Raw genomic sequence first — 18,952 nt, 5'->3', positions numbered from 1 at the left:
GCAGTCAAGAGTGACATTCTCCATCAATACAGAGAAATGTCAGGGAATAGTCTTCAGAAATTCTGACAGGAAAATGAAATTCATATAGATCTGAGCAATGCAAACACTGCCCATTAAATACAAACACAGGGGAGGAAACGTTATCTTAAGTAATAAAAATATAAGGCCTGACTGAAGCAACAATGGTACATTTTCAGCGTTTAGCTTTCATTTCTGAAAACAGCCACTGTGGATTATCTTTCAGTAAGGCTCCCTGCTTCCACTCCACTACACCCCACAAGGAGCATTGTACAAATTAAAGACATCATTACTGAGTCACAGTGGGTATTTCTCAGAGGGAAGCAAGGATGAAAGTAAACTTTAACACACTATAAAACTGTTCACTTCTTAGGGGGTCTCAGTAAAAGAGGCATTTGCTTTTTTAAATGTATTAAATGGAAAGCAATCCAGAGCTTGCCTACACCGTGTACAGAACCAGGGCATGCAGCCTAAGCATTGTCGAACTATTCATAAAACAAAATTCGCAAAGCTGTGAAAGTATAATGAGATGCTCACGATAATCTCAGAGCCAACTGCAATATGAATTTCTACATATAAATACCAAATGATTCTATGATATCCAATGAGTTGTATCCCCACTGAACAAAATGAGTTGTACCCTCTGCTGCCTCCTTGCTAGATACTCAAAAAAACATAAAATATAAGAAACATTACAAATCAGAGGTGACCATTAAGCCCATTGAGCTCATTTGAGGACTAGTAGCCAATTGATCTGAGGATGTCTTATAGCCATTTATTTAAAGCTAAGGTTTCAGCTTCAACAACATGGCTAGGTAGCAAGAACCAAAAGCCCCACAACTCTTTTCTGTTAAAGGTTGTCTCCTGTCTTCTGTGGAGCCATTCCAATATGGAATAATAATTCCTGATCCTCAATGTAATTTTGGACTTTTGAATTCTGAGAGAGAACAGAAGCCAATGACAATTCCAATTCCGGAAAGAATCTTGAAGTCCACATTAAAACATTCTGAACAAGGTACAAAGCTTTCTGGAAGAGGTCGAGAACGTCAAAAAGTATACCATTAAGTATACCAAGTGTAGGTCAATAAACCCAGTAAAACCGTCTCAATATTATTAGCATATGTCTCAATTTTGGTGACTTCTTATCGAAGTGTATAATTGCAATATAATTATGCATAATTGTAGACTTTAAGTTATATTAGTTCAACAGCTTCTTAGATAAAAGTGAAGCTCACATCTTATTATTATATAATTTAGCTTGAAGTCAAATTGTATATTTGGATGAGGGTACTTCAGGGTACAGAAATAGTCACAATGACAACTTTTGTTGTTACATGTACTTACACTATGTGCTAAGAAAACTACAACTATTACTAGACTGCACTATATTTGTGCTCTTGCATTTGTAGGCAGGCTACAGTGGTCATTAGATTTTGTATGCTAGATGATGCCTAAACAAAGGAATCTATGGATGTGTTTTAGAATAACCTGAAAATACTAATCAATCCTATACATCATGATCTACAGATTTTTGTTATGGCATAAAGATAACCTAGTCCAGTCCAGCCTACATATGAAGATGGTAAGTAAAACAAAGCTTTTAAAGACTTTTACTGTCAAATATTAATATGTTTTGGGCATGAGAGTGGGATAAATTATAAGTATGAAACTAACGAGGTTTGTACTGTATAAGTAGTGCGTCTAGAACATTGTTATGATGCTTGAAAAAAAGGCATCTGATGAGAGAAGGAAGACCATTAATTTTATAATACACAATATACTGCTTATTAATAGGGCAACATTTTGTTGTATAATTTCATTTTTGAAGGTCTGGAATGCATTTTCAACTTAAGGGTAGAGTCTTTGATATTTTTGTGTACAATTAAATGAAAAAACCTTAAATTATAAACAGTAGTTTAAAGGTTTAAAAAATCACAAGAAACAACCAGCTTTTTCCATAAAACCCTCTGCAGGCAAGACCAGAAAATGCCAGTGTTATGCAGCAACTAACTTTGTATCACACGAGGATATGTGGTTATGCAGACGTGTTCCATGAAATAGAAGGATTACTTTGAAATAAACACCATGGAACGACACATCACACCCTTGATTCATAAACTGCAGCACAAATTAACTGTAAAGACTTGCAAAAGCTGCTGGCAGAGAAACCTTGATCTTCCAAGAATTTCTGCTTCCTGACTGTTCTCCCAACACGACACCAGGTGACTTTTACATGTATTTTTCACAATTTCAGGAGCATCTGCACAAGACATGCCAAGCCAGAAACATCTCAAAGGGCTGAGAAAAAGTTTTTCCCAGAAAAAAATCAAAAGCTTTACAAGTGATTTGAAAAAGGTTCAGCTCTGAAGACTTTGAAGGAATGCTGTGTTTAAAGTGGTTTAGTATGTTGTACAACAGTGTAAGAAGGTTAAATTGCATGGTTTTCAGCTGAAATAATAAATGAAAACATCCGTATCTTCTTTAGCATTTAATTTATTGTATCAAACAACTAGAAAAATTGAGGTTACATTTAGTACAATGGGTAAAACGCTGCTTCTTGTTGCTTAGATACATCAGAGCACAATATTTCAAAGACAAAATGATTTAATTTGCCATTTCTTTGAAAATGAATACGTTATATTTATTCTGAAATGTGCTATGCAAATCTCAATCACTAAAATGATACCATCATGGTTTTGCTTTTTTTAGTCTTAAAATATGTCCTCTGAAAGAGCCTCTGACTCAACGCTTTTATTTTATTCATCCACATGCATGTAAAGTATATGCATGGATACAACATAATTATTCACACAACATTCTTTCAAGCCAAGGCACATCAGAAAACTGACTTATAGTAGAAGACTATGGCACTCATTGGTTGAGAAAATGTCTTTTATATCCAGGAAAGGACCAATTTCTTGCTCAGCTAAGCAGCAGATTATTCATTCAGGTCTTGATATACTCTATTTCATGTCACGCTGTTCTCTGTTTCCTCAATATCAGTTTTTACAGTACATACCACAAATGAAAACATTAAAGAGAAGGAAAATCTAGCAAAGCTTTAATTTCAGTACTTTCTCAGACAGGTAAGACAATATTTTCAACATTTTGTAAAAGTCAAAGGATTAATACCTGTAATATATGAAAGGGAGAATGCTTATTGTATTAATATTTTAACTTAGGTGTTTAAGGCAGCACAGTGGAGCTGTGGTTACCATTGCTGTTTTCTGACTCTGGGTTCAACTTCAGGGGTGATATCTGCCTGAAACCTGCATTGGAATGAACCCTGCGTTTGCATGGGCTTCATCCAGGTGCTCCAGTGCTCTCACACCGACCATAGTGGTAGGTGAATTGTCTACTGGGGAAAAGTGGACCTTGTGTAAAAGTGTGTATGCCTGTCTGTGCGTGCCCTGCAACAGACTGGCATCCCATCCAGGGTGTATCCTCCCTTGCGCTCGTTGCTTATTATTAAACAGAACAGAACAGGCAGCAGTGTGTAGTAATAGTGTGTGGATTCATAGCAGGAAGGTTGTGTGTTCAAATCCCAGGTAGGGTACTTCTGATGTAGCAAGGTTCTTCATTTTGCTTAACTAAAATGCCCAGCTGTGTAAATGGATACAAATGTACAGTAAGCTACTTGGGATAAAAGTGTCAGCCAAATAATATTATATTAATTCTAATACATTTTAATTATCATAATTAATCAACATTATTAGCATAAAACAAACTTAAGTCTTACAGGAACTAGAAGCACATAAGGCAAATAATTCTATACATAAGATAAATAAAACCTCTTGGGCTGATGGTATTCTAATACTATTAAATGGAAACAAGTGATGTTATTTGCAGACCACTCAACACTGACTGAATAATAGCTGATGTAGCACACATCCACAAAAGAGGTGGCAAAAAAAACTCAAGTGATCATAGAATAATAAGCCTTACATCTATTACATGCAAAGGCAAGCAGATGATAATTAGAACTGAACTAGAAGACCCTCTATATGATAACTCTTCAGGATAGTCAGTATGGAAGTAGAACAGGAAGGCTTTTTTTAACTAATAATTCACTGTACAAGCAACAGCAGTATGAATGCATACTGTACTGAGTATATTATGTGACATTGCTGGATTTTTAGAAGGCTTTTTATAAAGTTTCACATCAAATTCAGAGTGGTGCGCATTTGTGACAATGTATGTATTTAGACTGAGAACGCCTTTTGGAATAGAATAATCACACTAAAGCTAAGGGGTGAATGCTCAAATTGGAGGAAATGTCATTAACAAAGTACCATGGTGATCTACTGTATATTAGGACCTCTACTGCTTATAAACATTATTTGTAGTTTAATAGTAATAATAATAGTGCTCTTCATTTCTAACTTTTTTACACCTAATGCAACGCACCATGAGATGCTATTCTTAAGGGTGCTATACAAATTTTTTTGAACAACAGATCACAAAGAGTGAGAGTAAATGGTTTTACATCAGAAATGGGGGAAATAGAAAAGACGCAAGTCAATGTTGAACCAAGTTAAGGTTGGGTAGGATGGGGTGGGTAAAAAGTTTTTTTGTGCATAGGTACTAAATTACTATCAGGTTACGGTGACCTTTCACATGCAGCTAACTTACTATACAGTATGTAAAAAAGATCTCTATAAAATGTTTACTTGAATGATGCTCAACACTTTTGTAGTTAATTGGTCAAACAGTTCTTAAACATTTGTAGTTACTGTAACAATTCATGTGTACATGTATGCAGGAATTAGACCTATAGATGAGATGATAATTAGATGAGATAGATGAGAATTAGACCTATAAATTCTGGGTTTAATTAGCCAACAAGTGTTTTGATCAGTAGTTTGCAAGCTATGCTTCTTTCTTCTAAATGGTTTATAACCATTATTAAACTAGCAACTTGTGCTAACCTTCAAGTGTTCATAAAATGCAACCAGATGTATTTCCATCATTGAAGAGTTTCTGACTTTGGTTGATGCAGAATCCCAATATGTATCACAATTTTTGTGGATTAAAATCAATTCTACTCTAGGACTTGTCTTGTATGAAGTTGCTCAGTCTCAAAATATGAGCAATTTGTGTTTAGAAAAAAATCATTACAATCGCTAAAGGTTTCCACTACTTGGAAGCCTAATTATATCTATTGACATAAATATAGATATCAGCACTGTGTTTCTGCAATATTTATAGAACTTCTATATTAATATATTTTGCAGTCTAGTGAACACAGTTTTACATTACTTGCATTAAGCAAGTGAAATGTTTTAGTTCCAGTTTTAGGCACTAAATTAAATCTGCTATACAAATATGTCACAGCCTTAAAACACAAAGCAAAGTATTGCAAATTCAGCATTCAAGCAGTTTTAGAGTAGATGTGACCCAATACCAAAAATATCTGTTTAAAGGAAAGACAGGAAAGAAAGGGTTAGGGTTAACCCTAGCCCAAAATACATCTAGCCCAATACTATCATCACAGTAATAACAATATAATATTCAAAATTATAAGGGAAAAAGATGACAAAATCATGACTTTTTCTGTTAGCCAATCAAAAAAGAGCACAGCGTCTTGCCCATCCCAGAAAGAGTCTTGGTCAACCTGTTCTTCAGTCCGGAGGGAATTAAGCTTAATTGCTATCACTAACGTCTCATTGAACCAAAAGTATCAAAAATAGATGCCCAAATTTACTTTTTATAATATATTTTCCTTTTACCTTGAAAAGTAAACGTACTGGAACTTAATATAACGTGGATATATGAAAAAGAGCTATAATTTTGCACAGAAAACGGTATGTTCACACAGATAATGTTAAAAAGATAGAAGAAATGGTACTATTCCATTTATTTATTTATTTTTACACGTTACAGAATTTCCTTAATCCATATTGCACAGCATTCCTGCTGCAAAAGTGTGAATTTGGCAGACAGGTGTTCCAGCACTAATGTTGAAGTTGGCAAAGCAGATAAACTCAGAAAGGGCACAGCACCACTCATAACTTGTGATCAACATACAACACACTAGGGGGTTTGCAGATGGAGAATTTCCAGTCAGTCCTCACCCAGAGGAAGCTATGTTACTAGTGCCAATAATTCCTACCCCCTCTGTTCAGACTCACAGATGCTGATAAAACAACACCTAAGATGCTCTATCAGAACAGGCTCACCAGCTGCATTACTTTGTGATGTTCTGTGTGTCACTATGCCTCCGGTCAAAGAATGCACTGCAAATATGTGTGCGCTGACCTTTCTGAGGCATCTGTCACGAAACATGAGTGACTCTGACCTTGACATTTATCCTGTCAATATTTTCATTGCACAGACATCCTATACAAATTCCTTTTAACTGCAAACACTTAAAGAATCAAAAAGTTTACCACAAGCTCTGAATTCTAATGGCCTAAGTTTCTTCATATTTATAGACATCTTTACCTGAAGCTCAATTTTCTGTTGCCTTATGTCCCTTCACTCAAATGCTCAATTTAATCACTTGTGACTGCATGCAATTATTATTACAGTTAGGACCCTTTGAACAATACTAATTCTACATGACATTTCTTCACAAATCTTAAAGGCCAGAGAGCTTATTTAAATATGCATAGTAAAGTATACTGTGGTACTTGAATTTCTTTACTTTGTCACAATTAAGGCAAATTACCTCACAATTTTTGCTGTATGTGTTTAAAGAGAATGTGCAACCAGTGAATGACAATTACACTTTAAATTATAAAAGATGTAACAATGTTTTCTCTTTTCATTTTCAAAATTATACATACAATACTTTTAAAATCTAAATATGTAGTGGAATATATATTCCCCTGAGATTATTTCCTTAGCAATTTACAACAATTTTTTAAAACATATTTTTGTCTTTAATAAAATATAATTATTTATTATTATTATTATTATTATTATTATTATTATTATTAATAATAATACATTTAACATAGTTATTTTCTTTCTACAAAAAAACACTTTCACAAGAATCTCCCCTGCATAGGAACTTTATATTTTCAGTGAAGAAAATGAAATGTTTTTTATTCCACACTCAGCCACTTGCTGTTTGTTAAATATTTTACATGTAGAGATCACTTTATTGGCCATATACAATTTCTTGCATTACGATTTTTTTCTTTTCGCATATCCCAGCTTGCTCTCCATGAGACACACAGGCACACGGACGGGGAGAGAGAGAAGCTTTTGGGGTCAGAGCACAGGGTCAGCCATTTATACGGCATCCCTGGAGCAGCTAGGGTTAAGGGCCTTGCTCAGGGGCCCAAAGAAGTAGGATTCCTCTGCCAACCGCGGGCAACCTTCCAGCCACAGGCGCAGATCCTAAGCCACAGTGCCACCGCTCTGCCCGAATGGCAAAGCAGACAGATTAAATGGACACCTAAATTTTCAAATCAGATATCTTTATAATACCAAACTACTGACAAGATCATCTAAGAGAATCTAAAAGCATAAATTGCATTCAAACTGTATCAAAAACTAAGGTTGCTGCTGGAAGAGGTGTTAGTGGGGCCAGCAGGGGGCGCTCACCCTGCAGTCCATGTGGGTCCTAATGCCCCAGTATAGTGATGGGGACACTATACTGTAAACAGGCGCCGTCCTTCGGATGAGACGTAAAACCGAGGTCCTGACTCTCTGTGGTCATTAAAAATCCCAGGGCGCTTCTCGAAAAGAGTAGGGGTGTAACCCCGGTGTCCTGGCCAAATTTCCAATTGGCCCTTACCAATCATGGCCTCCTAATAATCCCCTTCTATGAATTGGCTACATTACTCTGCTCTCCTCCCCACTGATAGCTGATGTGTGGTGAGCGTTCTGGCGCACTATGGCTGCCGTCGCATCATCCAGGTGGATGCTGCACATTGGTGGTGGTGGAGGGGAGTCCCCATTACCTGTAAAGCGCTTTGAGTGGAGTGTCCAGAAAAGCGCTATATAAGTGTAAGCAATTATTATTATTATTATAATATTTTGTCAAGTTAGTTGCGTCGTGGTAAGGTACTACAATTTCTATCACAATCTACATATACAATGCGATCATACGTTTGATGTACTGTATGCAGTTTTATACATGGTAGTGCAATGCAATGAAACTGTGGTTGCAGTGTAAATGTACACTAATTCTTAGGCAGACTTGTGCTAACATTTGAACAACCAATAGTTAAACCCTATCAAACTCATGAATCTGTTGCCCTCATCAGGCCACAACATGCCATTACAGACTTTGTTCATTAAAATGCATGACTTGGAAAATAAAATTATTTTTAAAAAATGAAATGGCATTCTGGGCACAAGGAAACACAGCATATTAAAATCTGAAATTGGTCAGGGGCAGCACAGTGGCTCAATGGTTAGCATTACTGCCACATAGTGGCAGGGCCTTGGGTTCAGTTCCTGGGTGCTCCTGTATGTGGTCTCCCTGCTTTTGTGTGGGTTTCCTCTGGATACTCCATTTTCCTACCATAGTCTAAGGACATACTGGTAGGTTAGCTGGCTTCTGTAAAAAAATGGCCCTGTTGTTAGGGTGTACTTATATATATCTGTGTGAACTGTGATAGACTGATGTCACATCAAGAATGTATCCTGCCTTGTGCCCGGTGCTTCCTGGAATGCGCTCTTGGCCACCATGACCCTGAATTGAATAAGGAGTTATTGAAAGTGATGTGATGACAATGAAATTGGTCAAACAAGTTCTCACACAGAGGCACAGCAACCTGTATACCAACCTGACTTAGCATATTCCAAATCCAAAAGATGATGAGCTTTGTGGGGTCCTGCACCACTCTGGAAAAGCACCAAGAGGGTGGTTTAGGGTGTAGAATCCTCTAAGAACATCACAAATGTGCTCCGATCAAGGCTAAGATCAGACAGTCTTGCAGGTTAATACATCTCCTTATCACAGAAATGGCCTTCTGAAATGCCAAATTGTCTTCACAGTTTTTAAGGAGAGACCTCATAAAACTTAAAAAATAAGCTGCTACTTGCTGTTGTTGCATTTTTTAAATCAGTAATCAACCTGGAGGCCTTAATGTGTACTTATTTATCTTTATGAATGTGCTGCTATGCTGTAACTTTTAGCACACATAATTTTATCATTCCTCCATTTAAAAAGAATGATTAAATCAGTGCTGAGATATCTTATACTGATCGCATAGCATAATTGATGGTTTAACAGTGAAACAACTATCGGAATTAGTTGCAGGACAGACATATCTTTGAAAGGTTTTAAATTGGAGACAACAAAGGGTCAGTTCTCTTGAGAGTTTCAGTGTACCGAATACTATAGTAGCCTACAAAAGTTATTACCTTTGATAAACTGTAACCAAAAGTTGAACTAGCAAAGAAAATGTACTGTGAATGTAAATCAGGATTTTGTTTAACATTTCATGTTTAAACTGTATAACAATGAGCACTGAGTATCTCAACTGTATAAAATATTTTCTGTATTCACAATGATTAAATGTATTTATACACTACAGATATATTTAGCTTTTAATAATCACAATGACGGTAAATGTGTATTAAAAGAGTCTGAACACAAAAGCTAAAACATTCAGTATCACATCATCACAGAGAAAGTCAAGGCCTAAATTTAAGATGATAAACCTCAACAACTCTCATGACTGCTAAAGAAATCTCATTTATACCTGTGCAGTCCATGTCCAAGTGTCCAAGACTTTCAAGGCTAATGCAATGAAAGAGAACATCGAAAGGTGTAATCTAAATGTGGGGTCAGTAATAAAATAATAATTTTGGGCCACTAACTCATACCCAAGGGCAATAATTGGGAATCTACAGCAAAGTTCTGATATCATCAGGAATAAATGTCTCACAGACTATCATTCAATGCTGACCTCATGACTCTGGCATCTATGATAACATAAAGGCAAAAGGAATATCCAAATATAAAAAAACTGACTCAGAAGTCAAATTGGAACACATACTGTAGTTGGATTATAAATAAATATATTTTGAAGTTCTTTGATAATTTATTAGCTGTATGAATAGTGCAGTACTCTCCAACTTAAATAAGGGTTATCAAAATGCAGAACACTCACACTGACAGCTACAGTATATTTATCAGTGGTATAGAGCATTACAAATAGGTTTGGTTAAAAAAAAGATCAGCTGTTTAGAAATGTCAAAATATATAAATTAACAATGCCTGAATTTAAGCAAAAAAATATGACAATCTTTTACAAAATACAAATTTTTGGAACTACATACAGTATGTCTTACTTGTACTTCATGTGAGGTGAGCAAAACAATAATTACAGCTAAATTAGGATCAGATACAGTACATGGCAATAAGATTATAGGAAATAGTCAAAATAGATTTAGAAGGTAAGTCTTTCCTGACATTTCTTTGAAAAAATAACTGTAGTAATTAATACAAACAAAGCATATGATATGGTACATTTACATGTTTAAGTTCTTCACAAAAGATTAATTCTAAGTATTAAGCTGTTCACACACAAGTTATTTCATGTCTGGATTGGATTAAATACTGGTTAATTGACAGGAAAGAGAAGGCACAGATAAGTGGAGTTCAACAGGGATTTGTATTAGGACCATTGTTCTTTCTAGTTTATTTCTATCTTAATTACTGTATGTTGTAGTAAACTTACCTAATCTGTAGACAATACCCAGATAGGAAGAAAACCACAAAACACTGTAGAAGCTGCACAGTGAAGTGCTTAAGAATTCAGATTCTTGATCTACAGTATAAACAAGGCTTGATTATTCATATTAATGCATTATGTCTGTCTTCTAGAAAATCAATAAATGGTGGGAAAAGCAATAAATGGTGGGAAAAGCAATAAATAAGGTAAAACGAATGTTAGGATATACTATATAAAGTGTTGAATTTAAGTTTAAGGTTGCCTTGTTGAAATTGTACAATACATTAAAATATTAGGTACAGTTTTTAGTCTTCACATTACAAAGAAATTGCCGCCTTTTAATCAGTTGAGACAAGAACAACCAAATACAATCCCTGGCTCAAAGGAATGGCTCTGACCTTTTTAGACTTGAATAGAAAAGTTTATAAGGGGAACTTACTGAGCTGTTCAATAAAAAGTATTTCTATTTTAGCTTTTATTTTTGTATACACACATTGGTTGTTAATGATTTAGTACATATTATATTTTGTTTTTGCACACTTTTATCTTTGTTGGAAGTCAATTTCTTTTCCTTTATACTTATACTTAATGTATGTTTTGTAAGTGGACCCAGATGAGGTCTTTTAAGAAGCAAATAATACATTTGTGTCTAAGATTGTACACCATTAAGGTTTCATTATACAGTGCTCTGTAGTCCTTTAATAATAGGCTGCATTAACTGTTCCAATAAATCTTTTTCAAATTCCTTGTTAAAAGTAAAGCAATTTACAAAAATATCTTTAAATTCAATAATGAATAGTAATTATTTGCAATCTGTGCACAGCTGTGATGTAATCCATAACCATGTTATTTGTGTTAAAATCATGAAGATTTATGGCATGAGTATGGCATGACAGGAGAGTATTTTGTTTTCTTAGGATCGTTTTTTTAACTTGGTAAAAGAATTCTCATTGAGATGGTGCCCCATACTGATCTTTGACCAGCTTCAAATTCCAAATCGAATATTTGATGGTTGATTTATAATACAATGACATCGAGTTACTACCAGACAAAAAGCTGACATCAACCACTGGGTTAAAAAAGGTGGTGAAAATGCTTTGAATTAAACTGCTCCTTAGGTTTTATTGTTAACCAACACTCTTCCCATTACCAGGTTAACTTCTCCATGGATTCCTGTATAAAAGGAAGCCTTCAATAAAAGACTTTTGCCGCTGACTTTGAATGTAAGGCAGCCATATCACCCTGCAACTCACAACTGGCAACCCACTGAAGCTAAGCAGGTGTGAGCCTGGTCAGTACCTGGATGGGAGACCTCCTGGGAAAAACTAAGGTTGCTGCTGGAAGAGGTGTTAGGGGGGCCAGCAGGGGGCGCTCACCCTGCGGCTCATGTGGGTCCTAATGCCCCAGTGTAGTGACGGGGACACTATACTGTAAACAGGCGCCGTCCTTCGGATGAGACGTAAAACCGAGGTCCTGACTCTCTGTGGTCATTAAAAATCCCAGGGTGTTTCTCGAAAAGAGTAGGGGTGTAACCCCGGCATCCTGGCCAAATTTCCCCATCAGCTGTTATCAATCATGGCCTCCTAACAATCCCCCTCTGTGAATTGGCTTCATTACTCTGCTCTCCTCCCCACTGATAGCTGATGTGTGGTGAGCGTTCTGGCGCACTATGGCTGCCGTCGCATCATCCAGGTGGATGCTGCACATTGGTGGTGGCGGAGGGGAGTCCCCATTACCTGTAAAGCGCTTTGAGTGGATTGTCCAGAAAAAGCGCTATATAAGTGTAAGCAATTATAATTATTATTAATTATTATTTACCAAATTCAATTTAATTTTATTGACTTGTATTTTTTTCAACACTTAGTCCTATTTGCAACTGCATCTTCAAGGTCAGCATCATTAGCCCTTTGCTATTAATAATGTTGCTTTGTGTGTCTGTATGAATCCCTCTCTTTTCAGGGGAAAAGTGAGTCAATCCACTCCAGGGTGGTGGAGCAGACTAATTCACAAATGTAACCAAAGGTAATTTGTTCAGTCAATTAGCTCTAGTCTTGCATCAAGAGAGACTGTGCAAATTCAAAATGAAACCATCTTCTCACTAAAATGGCATTGCAAAAGATACTGCCTACCTGCCTTTGACATGGAGCATATAAAACTACTTGCAGTTAGAAATGACAGGATGACAAGATGTTAAATTTCAAACCAGTCGATCAGCATATGTACTGTTGGTTTTGTTTCTATTTTAAGAATCAATATCTGAATGTATGCATGCTGTTAGTCCAGGGGAAACTCTGTTTAGTTAAAAATAAACTAGTCATCCATCCATTTTCTAACTGTTTCCTCCAATTCAAGTTTGTGTGGAAGCCTTACCATATCCTATCTTGGCACGTTACTCAAGGCATGTTACACCCTGGATGGAGTTTTTATGGAAAAAGTAGTTAGAAACTGGGATAATGTTTAATGGGATGTCCTTTACAGTCTTAGTCCTTGAACCAGATATGTTGTGATAAAACAGTATGTGAATCTACAATACTACATCCCAGAAATAAAATTCTAAACCCAAAAGAAAACAATTCATAGGTTAATGCTCCTTTCAAGGAGACTACACACAAGGAGACTACACTAACCCATAAAAGAAAGTCTGAGCAGAAAGCAAACATTATAGAGTGACTGTTGCTTTACATTTTTCAGAATTGTTTGTATTTACAATTGATGCCTGCAGCTGTGTTTTTCTCAGCTATCACTGAAGAGTATACATAAAGTAGGTAACTGGATGGAAAGTGTCTACATGGGAAGAAAGTGTTGTGCTACAAAAATGTCATTAAATGGGTTATTTCTCCAGGGCAGCTCAGCTGAGGGTTGACAGTGTTTTTCTATTAAGAACTTGGGAGATCCAAGTTGTTCTATACCAGAGTCTTCTCTGTTGGAGAGGACTCTAAGCATGAGAAAGTATGGAAAGGTTTGGGAGAATTGCCCCAAGGCATCACAGCAAGCCTCGACAAAGATTCACAGATTCTTACAGTTAACGCAAAACACAATCTGTGGACCAGTTTCTTTAAATTTGTGTAACTGTACTTTTACTTGAAATAAAGGAAAAATAATAATCAAAGGCAAAAGATTATCTGTCCTTTACCAAATGTTCATATAATACTTTGAAGAAAAAAATTGGATACATTGTCCTAAACTAAATGATTGAGATAGGCCAGCACACCTTACCATTTCTGCATCCTTTTCATTTTTCATTACATGCAACTGTTAAATACAGTAGTAACTATTGTATCTGTTTTATGTAAAAGAAACTGGAAAACAGCCAATAAATGCATTGCTATGTATTGTTACTGCATCATAAGACTAGGTTTGCTACACTTTTCACCTTCAGTCTAATTACAAACATCCTGACATCTGTTTTATCATACAGCACAGCCTGCCTGCAGCAAAGCCAAGTATGGGACTGTTCCAGTCGCCTTATCCATATGGGCACACTGTTGTTCCCACAGCCAAGAGAATTCAAGCCACACCTGTATTTCAATTGTTCACATGGCTAAAATAATAATAATAATAATAATTCCACTCAAAGCGCTTTACAAGTAATGGGGACTCCCCTCCACCACCAATGTGCAGCATCCACCTGGAACGCTCACCACACATCAGCTATCAGTGGGGAGGAGAACAGAGTGATGTAGCCAATTCATAGAGGGAGATTATTAGGAGGCCATGATTGGTAAGGGCCAATGGGAAATTTGGCCAGGACTTGGCCAGGACGCCGGGACCCCTACTCTTTTCGAGAAAAGCCCTAGGTTTTTTAATGACCACAGAGAGTCAGGACCTCGGTTTTACATCTCATCCGAAGGACGGCACCTGTTTTACAGTATAGTGTCCCTGTCACTATACTGGGGCATTAGGACCCACATGGACCGCAGGGTGAGCGCCCCCTGCTGGCACCACTAACACCTCTTCCAGCAGCAACCTTAGTTTTTCCCAGGAGGTCTCCCATCCAGGTACTGACCAGGCTCACACCTGCTTAGCTTCAGTGGGTTGCCAGTTGTGAGTTGCAGGGTGATATGGCTGCTGGCTGCCCAATACTAGAGTTAGGTCAAAGATACAGGATAAACATTTTCCTTTTCAGGTATAGGCAACATTTTGTACACTTATCCTTTTTTGTCTGTGTGTAATTTCTGTGCAAAATATTTATATTTATTGAAATTTCCCTCTAAGAATTGCTTTCCTAGCAAAGGGTAATTATAGTTATATTGTCCCAATTTTTTTCCCTAAAACTTTGTCAGATTTCTCAGAAGTCTCTCTTATATCAATGAGATCTTAAAGTCATCTTCATCCCCTGCCTAATCCCTCTGGTAATAGTTTCCCAGGAAACTATTTTAGACTTGAAATTTAAAATTGTGTTTTATATACAATATAGAACACATAAAAAGGCATAAAACCTCAAAGTTATCAAACATGTTAATTTACAGTAGAAATCTATTCTATTTTCCTGTTGTGTGTGACAACTCATTGTTCACTAGGTTACTCACATTTGATGTCTATACAAATTAATCTAACTAAACAGTTTCACAAAGCAGTAATTCATTCTGTTTTCACAGTTTTCTGCCTCTGTTTAAAATGTAAAAACAAAGTCCTTTCGGCTTGGCCAAATCATCCATAAATGGAGGGTTTTTTTTTTTTTGTTTTGTTTTGTACGTTTGCCACTTTTATCTGTCCTAACCCCTGTAGCCTCTTCTGTAGTGTATTTTGTCTGCAAAGCACTCTTGCCTAGTGCCTCAGGAGCAGCAGAATGGAGTTCAAAAGTTTACAATTAAAGGGCCTATTCAAATGTGGCTAATGGTGACGCACATATGACCTTCAGATTTCCGTGGAATAGCACAGCCTCTGTGATGTAAATTAGTTCAATTGTGTTACCTTCATAAAAATTGTTTTTAAACAGGATAATTATGCACATAAAAAATAAATTAGTAGTATTGAAATCTGTTTTTTGAGTGCAATAATATATTATAATAAATGCAAAAATGTAAAGCTGCTTCACGTTATAATTGAAATCATCTAAGTATACACTGTTACTAATAAATTAATTAAGAAAACGTTAGCAATTTCCTCTTGCTTTTGTTATTACTTCACTTTATAATGCAAATTTATTTTTCAAAAGATATGTTTATAATAGTGCTTTAAAATAAGTATTCTAAATATGTACTGCATACAGATTTTTCTCTTTTTTGTGTTTATATACAGTATTATGATGACAGGGACAGCATTTTATAAAAGCTGATGTATATCAGCTGATGTACAATAAAAAGGAAGAAAATCTTCAGAAAGTTTCAGTAATTTAAGGATAATAAATATTGCAATGATGTACTAGAATGGAACCAAATTATTGTGTTGAGCTATCATTTTGATTTCTAAAGCACACTTTTCCTAATAATGTCAAGGTCACAAAGACTTGAAAACGTAATACATTGTAAGCTTCCCCAAATGAAAGCAGTCAAAATGTCTGTAAATGTCTATAATAATGTCCTTAAATCTATCTACCCTCTTTTTGTAAATATTTTTATGTTAAGTGTGTGCTGCTGTCTGAAATAGGAGCTTGATAATGTATTCAAATTTTATCTAAAATGTAGAAAACATAAAAAAATGCAGATGTGGTTATATTATACTTTGAACCATTCTATAGGAATAATTATATAATTGGTCAATGAAAAAGAATAGTTAAACCTGCACAGAGTTCCAGAGCAATTTACAGAAAGGAATACTCACTGATTTTATAGCCCAGGTTTTCAGCATGAACTCTCTTTGCCAGGAACTGTCCCTCGATTAAAGCTCGAATTTCCACCTCCTTTGGGAATCCCACAACCTTTGGCAGACATAAAAGAGGCTTCAGTAATCTGATCAGTGATATATCGAAACATTACAGAGTTCTCTCCGACATTGATAGCTTTCCCACAATTTGCTATTGCAGCTTCAACAAACTATGCAGCTCCATTTTTTTCTTGATTATAGTTTATACTTCCATGATACTGTATACATTGCTGTGCAAAGATCTTCGACAAGTCTCAGCTATATTCATTTCACAGTTTGTTTCCTTCTTTATCTAAAACAATTCTACAGTATGTCAATAGTCTTTTGTTTCCTTCTTTATCTAAAACAATTCTATGCCAATCTTCTTCTGAATTTTCATCTGTTTTATTTTAGATAAACATTTGAAAGTAACAGTTAGTCCTGACAAATGTGTAGTGTGTTGTGCAGTGTGAGAAACAAAAGCTTTATGGATATGTAGGAAGGGACAAATTATATGTGGAAGATCCCAAGCTCAGGTAATGCAGATAAGGAGAATTTGTACATAGAAAAATAAAATGATTCTCTCATTATCAATCTCTTTTAGTCTCAAGACAACACACCCTTACATACAGTGCACAAAGCCAACAAACGAATTCTCACATTCCAATCAATTAAATTGATTACAATTATATCATCCACAGGTGAACTTTCTACAGAAGATCATCTTTGAAACCAGCTCCTGTAGTGGCCTCTAGTGGCAGCTTTCCATTACTATCTTTGACATTGGTCACATTTTAATCTACTGATCTACTATCCCATATGGGAAATCTGTTTTGTGGCACAGTCCAACACAAAAACACAGTAAAAACAACCGTCACCAACAAAGAGTTTAGGACAAACAATATTTCAGGAAATAAACTAATTATTTTACATTGTTGAAGAGTGCCATAACAGAGGGGAAACATTATAAATTCATGGACATACATTCAAGGATATACGGTAGGATATACGTGGAATACATGCATATACTAATATGGTCTTCAAAAAAGAAAGCAGCATTTTTGGAGAAAGATTGGGCTCTCTGCTCAGCTAGAGGCTTATGAACATCATCAGCCATCCTATAAGGATGCCTGTAAGGCGGCCAGATCCTCTTCCTTTCCCAACCGTTTGGAACAGGATCACAATAATCCAACAGTCCTTCTCAACACTATCATATCCTCCAACCAGCTAAATAAGTCTGAATGTCCTTTCTGTGCTGCACTATGCAATGCATTCATGCAATTCTTTCACAAAAAATACAGTCCTCTACTGCAGTCATGACGCCTAAACCCTCTTCTCTTTTCTTAGGTTAAAGTTTTTTTTTCCTCATTTTACTGCTGTTGATGTTGCTTATGTAACTGAGCTGATACTTAATATGAGACTGTCTACGTTTCTGAACTAGATCCTAACTTTATGCCCCTATTCAAAACTAACATCTCTGTTTCTGTCCAATTGCTAATAACCTCCTCAATGAGTCATTACAATATGATCTTAATCTGCAGGTTTAAAGTCCACTGCCATAACAGCTATGCTGAAAGAACCCTGACTTGGACACACAAATACTAAATGTGCAGGTTCCACTGCCATCTAATGAGTTCTTTGAACCTTTTCAGTTGAGAGTAGAGACACAATGTTGAAACCACCCTTGTTAAACAGCTTCTGACTCTGGGTCAGTTAACAATCTTCTCCTTCTGGATTTACAGTAAGTGCAGCCTTTTTATCTAGGGATCATTTGGCCTCTATATAGCGATTTTTTTTTTACTTTGATGCAGAACTAAGTGATTCTGTTTGTTTTTGAAAATTGTAGTGGAGTCTCTCGCCATTTGATTCTCGAGGCCTGCAATGCTTGAAACGTCATGAGCAATGTCAAATGGGCTGCACACCCAGCTGTATTAAGTCTGATCCTCTGGGATGTAGCAGTACTTGTAGGAATATGTCTTAATGTTGCACATGTTGACCTCAGGAATGCTCGATTACTGGGAGGTACTGTATACTTGATGTCTAAAAATAGATGTATTAAACATTCATCTGTATCCTAAGAGCTTTCCACAAAAGGAAGTGTAACTTCATTCTTTTATTCATCTTAATGAAGATGGTATGCTAATTCCTAAATAATGATTTTCAAACAAAGTTTAACTACTGAGAAATAACACTCGTAATAACGCAATAGTGTTTTTTTTTCCAGTGGAACTAAAAAAAAAGGCTTCCATAAAAACACGGTTGTGCAAGAGGAAATTTCAACTTATTAAAGAGGATCATGGTGACCCAACCTATAAATGGCATGGTGACACATAGGTTCAGAACCCTTGATACAGAAGGAGAAAAGAGTAAGGCTCAGAACAGAACCTTGTAGGACTCCCATAGAAACTAAAAGGAAACACAATGTTCATGTTTTAAACACCATTCTAATGTTGTAATTATTGTATCTATGCAAGTAGTTCATATAAAGACCAATATTCAGCACATTGTGC

The 18,952-nt window shown here is 36.1% G+C and overlaps 1 protein-coding gene across 4 annotated transcripts in view; it reads right to left on the bottom strand.

Moving 5' to 3' along the window:
* The window catches only part of xylb (xylulokinase homolog (H. influenzae)), a 128,697-nt gene that overhangs the window by 90,245 nt on the left and 19,500 nt on the right, over nucleotides 1-18,952 (bottom strand). For 3 of the 4 annotated variants that reach the window (XM_088642953.1, XM_088642951.1, XM_088642950.1), the window contains one exon: nucleotides 16,422-16,518. In XM_088642953.1, the coding sequence (XP_088499079.1) occupies nucleotides 16,422-16,518 (97 nt within the window). Of the gene's footprint in view, nucleotides 1-8,715; nucleotides 8,821-9,683; nucleotides 9,722-16,421; nucleotides 16,519-18,952 lie in introns of those variants that run through there. The other variant, XM_088642952.1, reaches the window with a different exon arrangement.

The sequence above is a fragment of the Lepisosteus platostomus genome, chromosome 8 (assembly GCF_059453375.1).
Source record: "Lepisosteus platostomus isolate fLepPlt1 chromosome 8, fLepPlt1.hap1, whole genome shotgun sequence".
Lineage (NCBI taxonomy): Eukaryota > Metazoa > Chordata > Actinopteri > Semionotiformes > Lepisosteidae > Lepisosteus > Lepisosteus platostomus.
Note: the sequence above shows the minus strand (reverse complement) of the source record. Positions and strands in the feature narration are given on the sequence as shown.